Source organism: Myotis yumanensis, unplaced genomic scaffold (genome assembly GCF_028538775.1).
Source record: "Myotis yumanensis isolate MYYU_CA2020_CCGP unplaced genomic scaffold, mMyoYum1.0.hap1 SCAF_5, whole genome shotgun sequence".
In the NCBI taxonomy this organism is placed as follows: domain Eukaryota; kingdom Metazoa; phylum Chordata; class Mammalia; order Chiroptera; family Vespertilionidae; genus Myotis; species Myotis yumanensis.
In genome coordinates, this window is record NW_027223756.1 from 102,923,002 (window position 1) to 102,942,729 (window position 19,728).

Here is a 19,728-nt window from a genome sequence, read left to right on the forward strand (position 1 = left end):
GGCATGATGGGCGAGGGTGTCCCGTAGAGAGAATGATCTTTGGAGTCAGCCAGAACCCCGCTCCGAGACATCGGGCACAGCAGGCCCACCTCAAAGTAAGGATCAGGCACATCAGAGGGGCTTGGGGTGCTTGGTAGCAGGCGCTGAGCTAAGCATTCAGCCTCGTGGCAGCTCCTCCTCCTGGAAGTTGGGCTGCAGAAGAGAGCGGCACCTCCCTGTGCCCTGTCCTTTGCCCTGTGGGCACTGCATTTTCCCGAGGCAGCCCCCCTGCCCGATTTGGAACAGGAGCGTCCCAGGCACTCCTCTCATCAGAGCAGCGAAGGCAGCACAGGGGCCAGGCTGCACATGTGCCCACATGGTCAGAGGCGAGGGTAGCGAGGGTTTTGCTGAGGGCTTTCCCCTGGATCTGGTCCATGCCCTGGACCGCAGGGCGTCCCACTACTGCGGCCGGAACCCTACACCCGGGCGGGAGACAGCAGACCCCATAGGACTGTGGACCTAGAACGGACATCCAGCCAAACCCCAAGCCAGACACACGCGTGGTTGCGGGAGCAGCAGTGTTGGCTGAGGGAACATGGCCCCAGGCCCATGTGCCCGGAGATGTACCCAGCCACAGTCCCCTGCCTGCCCAGGCGATATGCGAACCCCTAGTTCAGTGCCGATGATGATTCTGTGTCCCCAGAGCGGGGATGCTCCCAGGAGAGGACCCCACACCCAAACTGAGCAATGCCTGCCCTGACTCAGGATGAGTAATTAAAAACAAAACAACATGGGAAATAGAGAAGATTCATAACATTTCTTTAGCAACTCAGCCGTGAGAGCTGGAGAGCATACTTTTAAGAGGAAGGCTTACACCCAGCAGCGACATTGCAGAAGAAGATTACACAGAGGAGTTTTCACAAAGAAAACACAGATTCTAGGAAGCAAATTAATGCTGAGAAGACAGTAGGACGAGGTGAAAGAAAATAGCGTAAGAAACAGTGTCACAGTCGACATGAAAGCAGTCGGAGGAGGGGAAGGCTATGGAGGCAGCTGATACAGGAGAAGACCAACAGTCCAGCTGGTGTCCCCAAGAGGGACCCGGACAAATGGAGTAGTAAAGGCACATAACCCAGGTGCGCTGGGCTAGCACACCTGCTGAAGTGGCTTTTTAAAAGTATGTTTTATTGATTTCAGAGAGATTGAGGGAGGAAGAGAGAGAGAAACATCAATGATGAGAGAGAGAGAAAGAGAGAAACAATGATGAGAGAGAGAGAGAGAAACATCAGTGATGAGAGAGAATCATCCATCGGCTTCCTCTTGCATGTCCCCTGCTGGAGATCAAGCTCACAACCCAGGCATGTGCCCTGACCGGGAATCGAATTGTGACGTTCAACCAGCGAGCCACACCGGTCGGGCTGAAAATGGCTTTTTTTATTCGAGACATCTCATTTTTCTGTGTGACCACACAAAAGTATACAATATGTTGTAAAAAAAATATAGAGAGAAGAAAGTATGGTAAAAATGGAAAAAGTTTTAAAAGATGTAACAGGAAAAAGAACCTGTCCTGTACTGAAAAAAACTTGAGTTGGAGATCCAGATGTTCACTGAATAATAGTCAATATTTATGACAAACGCCCAAAATGTGGACACGGCCTCCTGGGAGTACCGCGTCTCAAGGATAATAAAGTCTTTTCATTATCTAGGCTGCAGGGGGAAGAGGGTTACTTGCCCAGAAAAACTTTCAGATTGGCCTTAGCCGTTTCTCAGCTACTTATTGGATGTGCAGTGGCACACAGGGACTGCCCGCCCCTTCCGCTTTCACCTGCACTGGGCGCAGCCCAGGGGAGCGGGTTGCTGCTGTGTCGCGGGAGGTGGAAAGAGCGGGCAGACCCTGCAAAAGAAAGAGACATGCTCGTGGCCACACCGGAGTGCGGGGAGCCCAGGGATGCCAGAACCTCTGGGGTTTTCCTAGAAGAAAACCAGGTTTTTAAGTGAACCCTCAGAAATTTTCAGCTCAGATCTTGTTGCAATTCAGTGTAGTCAAACAGAAGCCCGAGTGTGGACTGCTAGCTGGGGACTTCTCTGAGCTGGTTGGGAATTCCTGGAATTGTTTCTGGGTAATGAAGGGTTAATCAACCCCATCGACATAAATAGCAACACTTAATTGGTGACCCTGTAGACCACACATAGAGCTCTGTCCCTGGTCAGATCAGTGGATGTCTGTTTCCTCAGGTTGAAATTGTAGTCATAGCCGACATCGGTTCTGGGTAAATGACATTTGCTTAACAGACACCCTATAGGACAGCGGTTCTCAACCTGTGGGTCGCGACCCCTTTGGGGGTAGATCGATCCTTTCACAGGGGTCCCCTAAGACCATCAGAAAACACATATATAATTACATATTGTTTTGTGATTAATCACTGTGCTTTAATTATGTTCAATTTCTAACAATGAAATTGGGGGTCACCACAACTTGAGGAACTGTGTTAAAGGGTCGCGGCATTAGGAAGGTTGAGAACCACTGCTATAGGAGCAAGGTTTGTAGTGTCAAGCTGCCAAATTGTTTCCCTTCACATCTGACTTGATCCTCTCGTCTTCATAGCATTTCTGTCTTGAAACTTTTCTTCCAGAATTCGTTGTCATCCACAATGGGATCATCACAAATTACAAAGACCTGAGGAAATTTCTGGTAAGATACTTCCCCTGGGTAACATCTAAGTCAAGTGCCATTGGTCCTCTCCCAGAAACTTTCCAACCAGCTCATTTCCCTCCGGAAACAAAAGCAGGAGCGGAGGGAGAGCCACTCTCGGCCACGTCACCACATTGGACACAAACCTCCGCCCCAGCTCAGACGGCTCCTCAGATCTTGCTCGAGTAGATGCACAGGGGCCGCTGCGGAGTCGCAGAATCAAAAGAACACGCATTTCCTTTTATTAAAGTGTTTGCACTAAATTGTCGACTCATACACCAAAGGGAATGTGGGGCGGAGAGGCAGATGGCCAGTGTCCAGAGGATGAAAAGGTTGTGGTGCTGGCTGGGATGTGGGTGGAGTTGACTCAGCTCATTTGATTACTCTGACTGCCGTTGTTTTGCAATGTTCAGGTTCATGGCAGAGACCAGCTTTGGAGGTGGGGCGGTCTCGGGGCGTCCGGAATGACTCAGCTGTGTTATGCTGTGTGATTCTGGCAAACATTTCTCATCCCGTTCACATTTTCCGTGTCACTCTGACAGTTCCTTAAGTCACTCCGAGGGCAAGTCATAAGGGAGGAGAGGGAGCTGGCCCGGCCAGCGTTTCGCAATGACCGTTATCTGACACTCTGTGTCCAACCAAATATTCCAGGAAAGCAAAGGCTACGAGTTTGAGTCAGAGACGGACACGGAGACTATCGCCAAGCTGATCAAATACGTGTTCGACAACAGAGAGATTGAGGACATCACATTTTCAACACTGGTCGAGAGAGTCATTCAGCAGTTGGTGAGTCACACCCGCCTAACTCACCCCTTCGTCTGTAAGCGTTAGGCAGATGTATGCAAAGTACCTGAGAAGTCACGCTGGCTCACCTACAGCCTCTGGCGTTACGCTCTCAGGTCCTTGTAACATTTGGAAAAGTCCTGAGGTCTGGGCGGTAAACACCCAACGGAAGAGCCTTGCCGCGTTTTAACGCCTCTGGGGTTGTGATTGGCCTCGGAACCGTGGCTGCTTCCCATCGCAGGTCGCACACAGGACCTTGGTGGTGGGGTTCACACTGCCAGCTTTTCATGTGAGACGCTTGTGCCGTTAGTTACATAACCTAGATGCATCTTGTTGATGTCAACTTAGAATTGTCCCGGGGGAGAAATGGCCCAGCATCCTTCCTGGCATTGGTTCACAGAAGCCATACCAGGTCTTATTTTCATTCACCAAGAGGAAAGTGCGGCACGAAGAGGGCTGCAGTCTGCCCAGCTGCAGGGTGGTGTGAGGGAGCTAAGCACGGGTCATGGAGCATTGGCCCCTTTAACCCTCACGGGTGTCCCCTGAATAGATGCTGTTCCAGGCCAGGTTCTGATGCACCAGTTCACCCAGTTGATCACAGAGCTGGGATTTGTTCCTCCGGGGCCTCGGCAGGTGTGGTTGCTGTTGGTCACAAGGTCTGGTCTTTGTAATTAGCGTGGCTCCGTCTATGTCACTTTCCTCCTGATGTCACCCTGCTGCTCTGCGCCCGGTGCCCTGTGAGCACCGCCGGCATGTCCCCAGGACCGCTCACAGGGGAGAGGGGCCCAGGGCGACCCGCCGGGGGGTCAGGCTGCCGCGGCCTGGCTTAGCAGAGTGAGCTGTTCCTCACTTCTCTTCCCTGTGCTTTCAGGAAGGAGCATTCGCGTTGGTTTTCAAGAGCATCCACTACCCGGGAGAAGCCGTTGCCACAAGGTAAGGCAAACACATGACTATTTCAATTGCAAATAACTAAAACACAGCCACTCAGCTTGAGGCATGAGGGCCTGCGCCTCTGGGCACTGGAAGGCGCTTGCTCTGTTCTAAAGGACAGCCGTGGCTCAGCCAGAGAATGCACCCCACCAGATCTTTGGCCAGAGCGTCTGCCATTTTAACAGAAAAGAGTTGGATTTTTGTTTGAAATCTTCATACTTTTAGAAGTTGACAACAACATTCAAATTTAAAATAAAATTGTATAAAGGCACATCCAGCTTTCATGGGGCTTAAAGCCTATACAGTTTCAGAGACTTCCTTTAGAAAATGCATGCAAATTTATGAATATGAAACTAGGAACAAAAATGAACGTGGTTTGAATCCAATAAAGAGGGGGCCTCGCAGGCCCAACTTCATCACCTTCGGGGCAGGGGTGTCCCAGGAATCAGCCGAGAGGACCAGCTTCAGCCTGTGTGCCCCTCTGTTAGAGCCCCCCAGGGTCCCAGCACTGCGGATGTACACAAGCAGGTGTATGAATGCCATCCTGTTGTTTTATATTCAGAAGGTTGATTGTCCATCTGTCTATCCATCCATCCATTTGTCCATCCATCCAACTAATATTTGTTGAGCATTTACTATGTGCTGGGCCCTGGGGACCTGGTGACATTAGAGCTGGTCCTGCCCTTAAGGACAGGACATTTGTGCAGGAGGACAGAGCAGGGCAGAGACGGTGATACTTTGTGATGGGGGCTTGGGGTATGAGGCAATACACTAGCGGTCTTGGGGAGAGCCGGTGTCTGCCCGCAAGAGGCAGGCAGAGGGACCAGTGTGAGTAAAGGCAAGGAGCCCAGAGCAAGCATGGCACTGCTGGGATCTCCCGTTAGGCCAGGATGTGGGGAGGGAGTACTGGTGCGACTCGAGGCTCTTCCAGTTTCAGTGTGTGCTTATTGATGCCTGCTGTATGCCACACATGGGGGACAGCAGTGAGCAAGGTCATGGGGACACTCGAGGCTGATGGGGAGTGGGAGCTCGTGCAGAGGCCCAGCTCTGCAGAGCCTCAGATGCCCTGAGGGCTGCAGGCTTCCTTCTGAATGCTCCGAGGAGCCATAAAAAATGCCCTCAGGCCCTGGGAGACTGGGCCAGAGAGGGTGGGGCTCTCCATTGCAGACTGACAAACTGTCTAGGCAGGAAATGCATTATGATTTTATTCTTTCTAAGACAGGAATTAATTTATCCTGTGGAATTTTATTCCTTCAAACTATAGAACTTTATAATACCAGTTGGTCCTTATCAAATTTAGAAACCCCTTTTAAAATCTATTATCATAACATTACTATTTTAAGTGAATGTAGAAGACAGTGTGAAGAAGCAATAAAGTTTTATTTTTCTAAATTGTCTCTATAACCTGCAGGACAATCTTTGGGATGTGTTGGGAGCATTATATGGCACAAAGACTGGAGAAGCTATAGAGCTCAATCCATAAAAAACATTTTGGGGAGACATTTGCCAAGAAATATAGATAACTATGGTACTTTCTAACCGTCATTATTATAAAGATTGTGTAAGCTAATTTCCCATTGGACCCAGAAAGAACTTTGTCTCTGATATGCTTTATATATAACTAGAGGCTCGGTGCACGAAATTCATGCATGGGTAGGGTCCCTAGGCCTGGCCATCGATCAGGGCTGATCGGCAGGGCGATCGGGGTGGGGGGGGGGACCCCACTGGCACCTGCCTTGGCTGACCCGGGGCTTGGGACCTGGGGGCAGCTCCTGTGTTGAGTGTCTGCCCCCTGGTGGTCAGTGCGTGTCATAGCAACCGGTCATTCCACCGGTGGTTCCGCCATTTAGTCAATTTGCATATTAGGCTTTTATTATATAGGATAAAAGATTGTCCAAAATATTCAAGGCACTCACAGCACCTTCTGCAAAGACATAGACTTTGTCCTCCTACTTGGAGAAATCAGAGTGAAGTCCAAACAGGCAACGGTACTGGAAAATAAGATCTATTACTAATGAAGAAGTATTTAGGGCCTGTATTGAGTCAGGTTAGCAGGCCAAGTGGATATATGTGGGGTGGACTCAGGCTGACTCAAGTCATTCATGAGTACATTGATCTAAGTTAGCAAGAAACTGGTTGATGTAAAATATTACCCCATTGTCTTCTAACGAATGTGTTGGAGACAGCGCTCTCTAATTGCCTTATTCACACATTCCCAGTGTTTCCTTCCTATTAACCAGCTAGCATGCAGGGAGGAAAGGCGTGTGTTCTTGGAAGGCCTGGAGTTCCTGAGTTGCGGAAGCAAACTGTGTGTTGCACAGCTCACCCACTGGGAATTTGACTTGCATGCTGTCATGTGTAAGAATGAGCAAACCATTAGTTCTTGGAGGCAGGATGCAATTCAACTCATAGAACAATGCCTGATAAACACAGTACCTGCAGAAGTTGTGAGCCAGAAAGGAATGCCAAAAGCACTTTGCTGAAAACTGCCTTCTGGTGCTAGTGGCCGAGCTGGGGTGGGGGAGCAGGGGACTTGAGTTGGGGGCCCTCACTCAGCTCAGCTGCAGGAATTGCCCATCACCGTCCCCTTTGTGAGGAGTCTGCCTTGTGCAGGTTGGAGATTCCAAACTCCACCGAGGTGTTCCTTCGGCAGAAACAAAACGGCCCTAGAAAGCGCTTTAAGTCGCCCACAAGGCTGAGCAGACCCAAACCCCGTCAGCTGAATGCTCCCGTGGCTGGAGGACATCTCAGCCAGATGAAAGGGGGCAAAGAGAGTCTTCGTGCAGATCCTGGGCTCCCTCTTTAGAGATGGGCGGGGAGCAGACGCAGGCGGAAACCCCGGTGCACCTGCTGCTGCCAGGGCCTGACAGGGACTCGGCTTCGGACGCCAGCGCCGTGTGGGGTCTCACTGGGCAGGTGGGTGGCACCACAGAAGCGAGCTGGGTGCTCACGCTGGCCTGCTGGGCTCTGCCCCGAGCCTTGGAGCAGCATCTTCCTGTGGGCTAACCCGACCCCCTCTCGTCCCTGCAGAAGAGGCAGCCCCCTGCTCATCGGAGTGCGGAGCGAATACAAGCTCTCCACGGAACAGGTCCCCGTCCTGTACATGACATGTAAGTCCCGCAGCCCTGCCCCTGGAGGCGTGGTGCCCTCACCGTGTCTGGGTGGCCCACAGGTGGCACCAGATCCAGAAGGTTCTCAGGCAGCTGAGCCTGGGCTCTGTTTTTTCCAAAAGCTTTTTTACTCTGAATACTTTACACCATTATCCCAAGCCCGGGGGATGGCGTGCTGCTCTGGTACATGCAGGCAGCCTGCCCGGATTCCAGTGGTGATTTGGCGTGTTCTCTTTGCGGCCGTTTAAATGCTCTTGCTATTTGGGGATCCTTCACGCTATTTGGCTGACACAGCCAAAGCTAAAAATTGCACATTTCTCGCACACACATTCAGATGGAAACGGGCTCTATGCTGCATGTTATTCAAACAAAAGAGTTTAACGGGATGTGCATTTACTAGGCAACATTGAGAGCGTGAATAACATCCGGAAACCGAGGGTGCAGAGGCTGGACAGCTCGACCTGCCTGCAGGCCGTGGGCAACAAAGCCGTGGAGTTCTTCTTCGCTTCCGACGCCAGGTAGCTGAGCCTTGTCCCCTTCCCTTCCTGGGACTGTGTAATCGAGAATGTCGGGCTGCACCGCCATTTCTGATTCACCCCCCATTTGAGCTGTTTTCTTGCAGCTCAGCAGGGGCAGGGCTGTTGTCAGATGTCAGTTCTTGGTGGCCTTCCTCCGGGGAACAAATCAATGTGTGATGCCCCTTCCTCCTAAAATGCCATTCAGTGCCCTGATGTGGACTCAGCTGGGGCGGCCGGGCGTGATGGCCGTCTCGCAGCCGTCCAGCACAGTCCTGCCTGTGACTCCTGTGCTTGCCTTGCCCCAGCGCCATCATAGAACACACCAACCGCGTCATCTTCCTCGAGGACGACGACATCGCCGCCGCGGCCGGTGGGAAACTCTCCATTCACCGGGTCAAGCGTTCAGCCAGTGATGACCCATCCCGAGCCATCCAGACCTTGCAGATGGAATTGCAGCAGATCATGAAAGGCAGGTGTCCTCTGAGAGTCAGGGCAGCAGTCGCGGGGGCAGGTGCTCCCTGGGGATGCTCCTGAGCCTCACTGCCCTGCCCGGTGGGGCCTCCACAAAGGGGCTCAGGTGATCTCAGGGTGTGGCGAGCCTGCCTGGCTTCTGCGAGGGAGCCTCTGAGTATATCCAGCGCCAGGTCCCCTGCTCCGTCTGACCGCCCACCCACCGCCTCCCTTCACTGCCTCTTGGGACACATGTCTATGCCCCAGGCACCATTTCTTCTCTGGGCAGAAGCCCTGGGTAAAAGGGAAACTATGGACCCCTTTCTCCTTTTGAGGAGAGCCTCTCTGTCTCCCTGCACCCGCACCTGTCTCCCTGAACCCGCACCTGTCTCCCTGCACCCACACCTGTCTCCCTGCACCCGCACCTGTCTCCCTGCACCCGTCTCCCTGCACCCTCTTCTCTGCAGGGCAGCCTGGGTAAACTTTTAAGAACATCAGAACCTTTGTCCTGCTGTTTAATGCCCTCCAATGGCTTCCTACTGTTCTGAAAGTAAAATGCACCCCCTCACACACATGCATCCTGGCCCCACCTCACTCTAGCCTTCCCACTACACCCTGCCCACCCACCCGTGGCCGCCCTGTTACTCAGACAGGCCCTGGGCTTGCCCACTGTGGAGAGGTGATTGCATTTACTGTTGATCATGTCCCCGGAAATGCCAGCCCCTCGGAGAGCCCCCTGACCCCGTGTCTGCAGGGCCCACGCTCCTCACCTGTCTTAGGTGCTTCGTGGCACCTTTTGTACAAGTCCTCTGCTGAAGGTAGCAGCAGGGACACTGCCATGGCATGTCTGTGCATCCCTGAGAACATCCCCACCTGTCTAGACGCAGCTGATCATCAACACAGCACCTGTCTGGGCCCTAACGTACTGCAGCCATATGGTCACTTTGACCTCGTCCAACCCCATTCAAATCAGAGCCCTGAAAATGCATGCGTGACTGGAAAGGTTTTTCTTGAATACAGAACTTGGAGGCTATTTGTTTAAAAGGAAGTGGTCTATTTCTCTGGGCCTGGCTTAATTTGTACTTCCCTAAGTAGGTGCGCTTTTACTTCTGGCCTTGCAAAGAGGAGTGTGACCCCATAAGACCAGCCCAAATTTGTTACTTGCATGCCTCCCTCCCTTGTGAAAGGGCCAGGTGTGTAAACTGAGGTAGGAATCCTGCTTCCCTTTCACTTGTCCCCATGAGCATCAGGCAAACAACACCTGGTGACTAACCGGCAGGGGTCTTTGCCTGTGTCGTGCTGACTAACTGCATAACAACTTTGTCTTGATGAAAAGTTAAGCCTGGAAATAAAAGTAAATGGAAGGGACCTGTCTTGTTGCTGTTCATCGGGCAGGTAACTTCAGTGCGTTCATGCAGAAGGAGATCTTCGAACAGCCGGAATCCGTTTTCAATACCATGAGAGGACGGGTGAACTTTGAGACCAGCACAGGTAATCCACCCCCCGACCTTGCCCAGGCCCTGCGCAGTGCCTGTGTGAGGGCTCGGGCTGACACCCCGCGTGTGCCCCGCAGTGCTCCTGGGCGGCCTGAAGGCCCACTTGAAGGAGATCCGACGGTGCCGGCGGCTCATCGTGATTGGCTGTGGAACCAGCTACCATGCCGCTGTGGCTGTAAGTGCAATGCATGGGCCTGGATGGCCAGGGAGGTAGTGGCGGCCGAGGACAAGAGGCACCCTACATGCTGCCAGGCGTCTGACCGTCCAGATTTGGCTCCTGTGAGCCAGTGCGAGAGCGGGCACCGCCTTTCTCCTGCGGTTCTGCCCTCGGTGCCTGAAGGTCCCTCCCCACCAGATACGAAGGCTCCATGTCACAAGTTGTCCCTAGAAGCCCAGCTGCTGCTCTCCCTATAGCGTCGTGACTGACTTGAGTCCCCATTCTTGTTGGCTTCAGACGCGACAAGTTTTGGAGGAACTTACCGAACTCCCGGTGATGGTGGAACTTGCTAGCGATTTTCTGGACAGGAACACGCCCGTGTTCAGGGATGACGTTTGCTTCTTCATAAGCCAGTCGGGTAAGGGATCCGGGCTGTGTTCGCTCACCTCGGCTCTGTCCCCTCATCCCCCCTGAAGTCCTCACGCACCAGCCGCACGCTGCTCGCACGCATCTGCTCATGGCACCCTCAGCACCTCTGGTGACCGTCCCTATGGGGAGGGCCGTGCAGCCAGGGCTTCTTCCTCCTCCAGGTACTTCAAGTCCAAGGCTTATGGGACCACCCACCAGGGCTCCATGATGTGTGCTGGGTTTCATGAGCAAGTTCTTCAAAATTCCGCTGGTTCAAAGGCTGTGTGGTTGCTGGGCAGGGCCCACACCGCCAGCAGGGGAGGCCTGGAGAGACACTGCTCCAGGGTAGGGCTAGCTCAGCAAACCCCACCGGGTGCCATCCCAACACTAAGCTTGGATATTTGCTACCCTCGTGCTGGGCAGACGGTTGGAGAGGTGAACTGTGGCCATAGGCTGGGAGTGCCTGTGAGCTCTAGGAGGGTTTTAAAAACGTCTTAATTATGGAAAGTTCCCAGGCCTTTATCAGAGTAGAGATTGCCATGAGGATTTGCCTCGCCATAGCAATGATCAGCTCAGCAGGTTATTTGGAAGTCAGTCTCAGACGTGTTACTTCATCCATAAGGACCTCAGAATGTATCTCTTTTGGATAAAAGGGGAAAAAACTAACCATAAAATGGAAGCAGAATTGAAAGTTCCTATAGATATCAGGGCTTCCATTTTGGAATCTTAATCCTACTCCTATTTCAATGACAAACACTCACACAGACACACCCACCTCCAGCTGAGCACCGTGCACCCAGGGGCTGCCATGTGACTTCAGCTGCCAACGCTGCTGGCTTATGGTCCCATTAAAATCTAAAAATGTTTCATGAATTGCTGGGAGCCACTCACCAAAGAACAGAGGTGGATTTAATGTGAAAATAACGTGGGGACAGCTCCTGAGTATCTTCACCGAAGGGTTTTAAAGTTTCATTTTGTTTAGCCCTGTCCATTAAGTTAAAAAATGCTGTACCAGACACTGGGGAGCGGGGCTGGTGAAGATGGAGGCATCCTGCTCTCCAAACCCTGAGCCCCGCTGGCACTGAGGAAGGGCTAGGTGACACCCAGAGTGCTGGATGCAAGTTAGGGAGAAAACGGAGAAAAGAGTTGGACCGCACCGTGGCGCCAGCCTGCTCTGCGCAAGAGCTACTGGGAAGGGCGCAGCCGAGAGCAGTGGCTGAGTGCCCATCGAATGGGTTTGGTTGTATGGCCCGGGTTGTGCTGAATTTAGTTTGAGTTCTTTAGGATTTGCAAGCTTAGGGAGTTGGTGCTGGCTTATGTGTGGACCTATTTCCGTAGTTTTATTGTAAAAATAATTTTTGTCCACCCTGCAAGGCTGCAAGAAGCGCTTCTCTTTATAACAAGGCTTATTTGAGAAATGCCATTTGGGGACATTCTTGCTTTTTAAATGTTAAATCTGGGCACATTCTGAACAAGACAGCTCGGAGCTATAGAAAGGGCACTGGGCCCAGGCCCACCCAGGTTGGTGCTGACTCGTGGCCCTGAGCGAGCAGGCGTTGGTTTCCTCTGCTGAGTCCCCGTCCTCAAGGGGAAGTGAGGACAGTGGCCTCACAGGACCGCCAGGAGCGGCGGTGGGGCAGTGGGTGAGAAGGTGCTTGCCGCATAAGCAGCAGTGGAACCTTGAGTCTAAGAACCAACCAGCAAAACGGTTGAGCATGCGTTTTCCTTTCTGGGTGCAAGTGCCTGTGTCTGGGCACTGAGTTTTGTGTAAGAGCGGGGAGCCCATGGGTGGGGGCAGAGCCATGCCCCCGTGAACATGCGCTGAAAGGAGGGTTTGTGTGGCAGGCGAGACCGCAGACACTCTCCTGGCGCTGCGTTACTGTAAGGACCGCGGGGCCCTGACCGTGGGCGTCACCAACACTGTGGGCAGCTCAATCTCTCGGGAGACCGACTGCGGCGTCCACATCAATGCGGGCCCGGAGGTCGGGGTGGCCAGCACCAAGGTGAGAAGCCGCGGGCGCCCTGTGGGAGGGCCTCGGCTGGGCTGGCGGGCGGACGGAGGCCGAGAGGGGTCCGGTGATCTGCCCCCCTCACGTGGTGGCCACCCGCACATCCGCCCCCTCGGTCAGCACTGCTGCTGGTCCGCAGGCTTACACCAGTCAGTTCATCTCCCTGGTGATGTTTGGCCTGATGATGTCGGAAGACCGCGTTTCACTGCAGGATCGCCGGCGCGAGATCATCCGAGGCCTGCAGTCATTGCCTGGTATGTTCCAAAATGACACTTCCCTCAACGTTCAAATCCGTGGGCTGTTCCTGGTGCTTTCTTCCTGCCTCTCGATGCTGTTAATCACTCCCGCCCTTCCCCTCAAACTGCCCCCTCACCACTGCAGCTCCCACCAGGCCAAGAGCGAAGTCCACGCTCCTCACTCGTCTAGGAGCCCTGCATGCTGGGCCCTTCCACCTCTGACCTCATAGAATGCCCCTCTCCAGCCCCCTCTTTTGGGGGCGGGTGGGAGGGGCCACCTTTGATCCTCAGAAATGAAAAGCTCTTTCCACCCCAGGGCCTTTGCACATTCTTTCCTTTAGAAACCCTCTTCCTCCATCTCTTTAAGCAGCCAATGGCTTCTCATCACAAGTCTCAGCTCACATGTCACTTCTTGGGACTCTCCCTGGCCATCCTGAGGTTCCACCCTCCTGCCCCAGCTCTCTATGAAATGTTAGCCGGTTTCATTTCTCTTTTTTTTTTTTCTTTTTTAATCCTCCCCTGAGGACATGCTTAGTGAAAGGAAGAGGAGTGCGGGAGAGGAGAGAGAGGGAGAATGAGAGAAACATCAGTGTGAGAGAGTAACATTGATCAGTTGCCTTCCGTATGCACCCTGACTAGGGATTGAACCTGCAACCCAGGTATGTGCCCTGACCATGAATCGAACTGGCAGCCCTTCAGTGCATAGGACGATGCTCAACCAGCTGAGCCACGCCAGGCAGCCAGCCAGCCAGTTTCCTTTCTGTCTAGCACATGCTCTGATCCAAAATTCCCTGTTCACTTATGTACTGGCTTCTCTCCCCAACTAGCATGTCAGCTCAGTGAGCACACAGTCACCCTTGTCACTGTCACTGCTGAAAACCAGGTGCCAGCGTACAGCAGGTACGCAGGAAATACCTGAGAAAGCACATGGCCCGAGTCTCTTCCTGCCCCAGCTCCTTTACAGTCTCACCAAACTCCTCCTTTGCTAGGTTCCATCTTTCGCTGTCGGTGAGATGCGGTATCTGTCCCACAAAATTGCAAGCTCTTTGGTTTCAGTCACTCACTCCCTCACTGCACTCCATGTACCCCGCACCAGCCGCCTTGCCCGAGGCCATCCTGGGGCTGCCAGGGTGCCCAGCAGCTCCTTTCCCTCAGCCACTTACACGCCAGGGAAGGAAAGAGACCTCTTAGGTTTGCTGTGTGCAGGCCCCAGAATAGGAAGTGGAAAGACCTCATCCCATGGATGCCACGAGGGTGAGATGGGGCAGTCCTGGGTCCTCCCGGGAGCCAGGGGCCAATCCCAGAGAGGCAGTGAGGGAAAGCCACCATCTGGCCATACACAGCCTCGGGGTCTGAATCTGCCCAACACCACATGCTGGAAATTTATTGCCAAGAAAGACATTCTTCACTTCAAGCAGTAATAGCCCTGGCAAAGCAGGACCTTACCCTGATGGCTAAGTCCGCAGTTCCTAAGATGGGGTCCACAGGCCCTAGGGGTTTGCAAAACTATATTCATAGCGATGCCTTCTTGATCATAAATAAGACATGTTTGGCTTTCTGCCGTGTGGACATTGGAAAGGCAGCGGTGGCCACCCCGGCACCTCGGCACACCTCCCGGCCGAGGCGCCATGCTCTCAGCACCGCGCACCTGCTTCACTTACGCACGCCCGTGATGACACAGGAGACTGCACTGGTCTTATTGGCGTGCAGTGCTTCTTAATGCGCTGTGTGACCAAATGGGCAGGACGCGTTAGGCACTTCTGCCGGACCCTGAAGCACGAGGGTCGTTTCAAAGACACGTGGTTGTTGGAGTGGCAAGCTGACTCGGGTATGTGGCAGGCATTTTCTCAAAAACGAACAAAGTTAGCCTGACATTCGGAGAACACTGACTGCATTTGCTACCAATGATAAACTTCCAGCTTTCAGCTGTACTGAGAGTTTGGAAAAACGGATTTTGGAAAAGCCTGACCACATTCCCAGCACTTGTACCAATGCATGATGGTGCAGAATTGTGCATGTGTAAAAGATCCATTTAGCGAAATGCATGTTTCAATATAACAAGGGAGGGAAAGTTTGCTGATATGATTTCAGATTCCACACCTGCAAGTACTCTTTTAGGAAATTGTTGCTTCTTGCATGTAGTACAGTATCAAAGAACATTCACAATGACTTAAAAAAGCTACTTAACCATTCCTCCCTTGTCCAACTGCAAAGTTCTGTGAGATTGCATTCTTTCCCTATACTTTAACCAAAAGATTATCACAACAGATTGAGGAAGGAGATATGAGAACCTGTTTTTCATTTCAAAGTCAAATATTAAGATTTGCAAAAAACAATGCCACTATTCTCACTGATTTAAATATATATATATATAATGTTTTTATTAATTAAGGCAAAGAAGCCAAATGTACTAAGTGATGTGAGCTCCTAAACCTTGTCTTACGCACTATATTTTCTGATTGTGAATCTTGTTCTGAAGTCGGTATAACTGGCTCTCCCCCTCTGCTGTGTGCGTGACATAGAGCTGATCAAGGAAGTATTGTCACTGGACCAGAAGATCCACGACCTGGCCCTGGAGCTCTACACGCAGAGGTCGCTCCTGGTCATGGGGCGGGGCTACAACTACGCCACGTGCCTGGAAGGAGCCCTGGTGAGCACCCTCTGCCCAACCCTGACACCACCACCCCCTGCAGAGGGCAGGCGTGGGAGACCCAGAGAAACCAGCAAGGAGGACAGGGCATTGAGAGAGGGTAGGGGCGCTGAGGCCTGTTGTCCACTGTGTCCATTGAGCACCAGCCCACTACCGGGTGTTCTAGCCCTGGGGACATAGAGCTAGGGGCTCCCAATCTTTATTCTCCCGGGATAAATGTGTAGGACACCCTTGGGTGAGCCCCAGAGGTGTCAGCCTGTGCCAGGCTCCATCTAGATGAGCCCATTTATACCTCACTAGCATCTTCTGAGAGACGGACAGTTATTGTCCACATTGTACCCGGGAGGGAACAGCCTCCAAAAGATTCATCTTGCTAAAAATGACACAGCGGAAATGGCCAGCCTGAGATTCGAACTCAGGTGCACGTGGACTTTGCTCTTCCCTCACTACCACAGGCAGCCTGCGTGGGAGGGTTTGGGCAGACCAGAATTGTGGGGTGGGACCTCTGCAGAGTGTCCCTGTTACCCCTCAAACTGAGAGGAGCTGCAGCTCTTGCAGAAATGAGCCTGACAGGCCCTGCACGGTTTAAAGCAGTGCCTGGCTGTTTTGCCTCCTGCGGCAGTAACGATCCATACTGGCTGGTGTAAGAGAGCTGATGGGGTGGGTCAGGGGCAGGGCACGGACACGGGGCTATGGAGAGGGTGGGCATGGCTGTCCAGGGGCCTGGGTCCCGTGCTTGCCCTTGACTCACCGTCTGCTTGCTGTTCATGTTCAACCGAGCTAAACGGGAGACACGGTCACAGCTAAGGCAGCACTTGGTACCCAGACAAGGGCATCATCCCTGACCAGCTGGTTCCCCTCCTCTTCCCAGGGGAGCAAGCGGCTGCTTCTTTCCTACCACTTCTTCCCCCGTTTTAAAGACAATGCGACTCCCAGTAGATTCACATGAAACATTCAGAGACTATTGGGTGGGGGCGGGGGTGCAAGCTATAAGGAGCCTGACCGCCGTGTGCTCCGACTCCCACACCTTCCACTGGAGGGTCCCGCCCGTGCCAAAGGCAGTGAGGCTGCTTCCCAGGGGCAGGAAGGCAAGGCCTGGGGAAGGGTGGGCTTCGATCTGCCTCCATGCCTCTGCCATCGGGGGCTCGGCTACGGCACCTGAGTGCGCTGGGGAAAGGTGCGCATTCAGCTGCATCGCCAGCTTAGTCTTTGAGGGGAAAGGAGCGTTCACGCTGCTGCTGGCCCAGTCAGTGACCCCTCTATGGTCCCCGGGGGGCCGGCACTCCAGACGTCCATGGCATTCAGGATGGAGCCAGTCTTCCAACAGTGTTTCCCGACCCGAATGAGTGGGTGAGAGAGGTGTCCTTCATCACTCTTCCCAGTCCAGTGATGGGTGTAGTGTAGGGGAATAGAACGGTCTTCCCCACACAGGAAAATGCCAGCAACAGCCCGGGGTGTGTGACTTTGCTGGACAGTTGGAGCAACCTTTTGCAGTTTATTAATGATCTAGGACTGGGGAAATGATTGTAATTCAGATAATTGGCTGGAGGCGTATCTAGACAGAATACAAGTCCATCATTACAAACCCTAACTGTGGAAGGGCACGGGGCCTGGGGAAAGCTAGAGTGACCCTGACTTGTCCATCCGAGGGGGGTGACTGCCCAGGGGCTGGTCTGGGGACACAAGCTGCAGGCTGGGCTTTTATATGCTCTGGATCGCTACCGGCCACCTCCCGTGGAACCGGCCTTGCCAGTTGCCCTCTGTGCTGTAGACGCTCGGTGTGTCCATCGGCCTTGTGGCCCTCAACGCCTTGCCTCCCAGCTGATTCTCCCTCTGGTTGATGTGTTCTAGCCCCATGCCTGCCCAGTGTGACTGATTCCACCTCATTTTCCCCAGAAAATTAAAGAGATAACCTACATGCACTCAGAAGGCATCCTGGCTGGTGAACTGAAGCATGGGCCCCTGGCGCTGATCGACAAGCAGATGCCCATCATCATGGTCATCATGAAGGACCCTTGCTTTGCCAAATGCCAGAACGCCCTGCAGCAGATCACGGCTCGCCAGGTGAGGGCTCTCCACCTTGCTCCTTCTCTCTCCCAGACATGCCCACCTCAGCCACCGTCATTCCAGCTATGCTTGGGTCCTGCCAGTGAGCAGGGATGACCACCGAGTCTCTCCTCAGTCCCCTCATGAGTGGCGCACACAGTCAGAAAGGGACTGGCCAGCTTTCGACCCACATCGGCTCCTTAGTGAGGTCCAGTGACCCAGAGCACCCGGAGCTGTGCTGGGTCCCAGGCCCAGAGACCAGAGGAGGCACTCCTGGTGGGGAGTCCCGAGGGCAGTCCTGGCACTGCCCCCCTGCAGTTAGGTCATATTTCACAGGTGGAGGGCACTGTCCTCACCAGACTGCCTTCACTCCAGACACCAGCTGCAAGTTCAGGGGTTCTCAGATCACCCCCACTTCTGGATTTCCTGATAGCCGCTCAGGTTCAGTAATTCCCTAGAATGACTCATAAAACTCAGGAAAACATTATGTAACTATTGCAGTTTTATTATGCAGGATACAAATCAGGGTCAGCAAAGGAAGAGACTCACAGGGCAAGGGCCCAAAACACACAGCTTCCATGTCCTCAGGGCGCTTCCCCCTCCCACACAGCAGTGAGCATTGCAGCCAGGGAGCCTGCCTGAGCTTCTAGAGTTTTTATTGGGGTTTCATTATGTAGACACAGTAGATTGCATCATTGGCCACGTGACTGAACTCAATTTCCAGCACCTCTTCTGTTCCTGGAGGTCAGGAGCTCAGACTGGTATCACTTGGCTCAAAGCCCCAATTCTCTCTCTGTCTTCCCGGCATGGTCATTCCCTATCCTGAAACTATCCTTGGGCCCACCATGAGTCACCTCATTAGCATAAACTCCGAATACACCCACCATGGGAAACAAACACTTCTATCACTCAGGAAAGCCCACGAGTTTAGAGGTCCCCTCCTAGGGACAAAGATCAGCCGAAGTCTATTACACTGCAGCTGTCCAGAGGTGGGAGGATGGAACTCCCCCACATCCATGCTGGAAGGCCTAGGAACTTACAGGGAGGTAAAATCCGACAGGGCACTTGAGCCAGCTGCTGCTCCCCCCCCCCCGCCATGCTCAGCATGGTGGGCAGAAGTTACAGAACACAATCACTGTGCCTCGTTGCTTAAAACCTTCCAGTGGCTTCCAAAAAACTATAGTGACCATGAGCCCGCATAATCCAGCCCCTGCCCTGTTTCCCACTCATGCCAGCTGCTTCCTGCCTCCGAGCCTTGGCGTTGGTGGTTCCCTCTGCCCCACATGTTCTTCCCACACCTTCAGAGCTGGCTCTGGTCAGCCAGGTCTCAACCCAATGTCCCCTTCTAGAGGCCACCCCAGGCTTCACCAACCTCCCCCAAGCGCACCGTTTTATTGCCTTTGTGGCACCTTCCTGAAGTTCATTGTTACTTACCGACTTCTGGTCTGATTTTGTTTCCCACCACTCAGCTGTGAGCCCCATCAGAGCAAGGAGTGGGTGTGCTCTGCCCTTTGCAAGGCACATTGGAGCCACACAGAAATGGGCGCTGAGGGAAGCAGGAGGGCCCTCCCCGGGCCAGGGAAGGGAAAGAAACTCACCAAAAAGCGTCAAAACCACTTTGTCCTTTACATGAATCATACACAGCACCTCACCCGGAATTCCAGCAGCAATAAAGGATTACTGTCTTCATTGCAATAATGTTGAGCTCAGAAACAGTCCTGTGGGGGGTGCTTCTTTCAGTGACCACCTTCCTCTGCTTCAGGGTCGCCCGATTATACTGTGCTCCAAGGACGACACCGAGAGCTCCAAGTTCGCATACAAGATGATCGAGCTGCCCCCCACCGTGGACTGCCTGCAGGGCATCCTCAGCGTGATCCCCCTGCAGCTCCTGTCCTTCCACCTGGCCGTCCTCCGGGGATATGACGTACGTCTGGGCACTGCCTGACCCAGAAGGGCAGAATGTAACCCTAGCATTCCTTTTTGTTTTTAAATACTTATTTGGCATGTCGACTAAAAAAAATAATATCGACTGGGTGTTTCATCACCGAGGATTTATTTGTAGGGGAGGGGGGGAGGGAAGAAATGGTTGCCACACAGTGCATGCAGACATGGCAATCTCTAGCCTGTGTGCCAAGATGGATGAGTATTTATATAAGGGGAAACAGAAATTAAGGGAAAGGGAAGCTAGAACCATAGTTTTATTGTAAACACCGAGTTCTCCCTGTAGGGTTCTTGTGTGTAGGATTCTCATGATTACATAAGAG

The 19,728-nt window shown here is 53.0% G+C and overlaps 1 protein-coding gene across 1 annotated transcript in view; it reads left to right on the forward strand.

The window, feature by feature from the left end:
• The window catches only part of GFPT2 (glutamine-fructose-6-phosphate transaminase 2), a 38,397-nt gene that overhangs the window by 16,602 nt on the left and 2,067 nt on the right, over window positions 1-19,728 (forward strand). Inside the window, exons 5-18 of the mRNA XM_070416790.1 lie at window positions 2,613-2,671; window positions 3,323-3,457; window positions 4,326-4,387; window positions 7,415-7,494; window positions 7,895-8,012; window positions 8,318-8,481; window positions 9,858-9,953; window positions 10,036-10,133; window positions 10,413-10,533; window positions 12,369-12,526; window positions 12,672-12,786; window positions 15,291-15,418; window positions 17,315-17,482; window positions 19,227-19,388. Coding sequence (XP_070272891.1) covers window positions 2,613-2,671; window positions 3,323-3,457; window positions 4,326-4,387; window positions 7,415-7,494; window positions 7,895-8,012; window positions 8,318-8,481; window positions 9,858-9,953; window positions 10,036-10,133; window positions 10,413-10,533; window positions 12,369-12,526; window positions 12,672-12,786; window positions 15,291-15,418; window positions 17,315-17,482; window positions 19,227-19,388 — 1,664 coding nt within the window. The remainder of the gene's footprint in view (window positions 1-2,612; window positions 2,672-3,322; window positions 3,458-4,325; window positions 4,388-7,414; window positions 7,495-7,894; window positions 8,013-8,317; window positions 8,482-9,857; window positions 9,954-10,035; window positions 10,134-10,412; window positions 10,534-12,368; window positions 12,527-12,671; window positions 12,787-15,290; window positions 15,419-17,314; window positions 17,483-19,226; window positions 19,389-19,728) is intronic.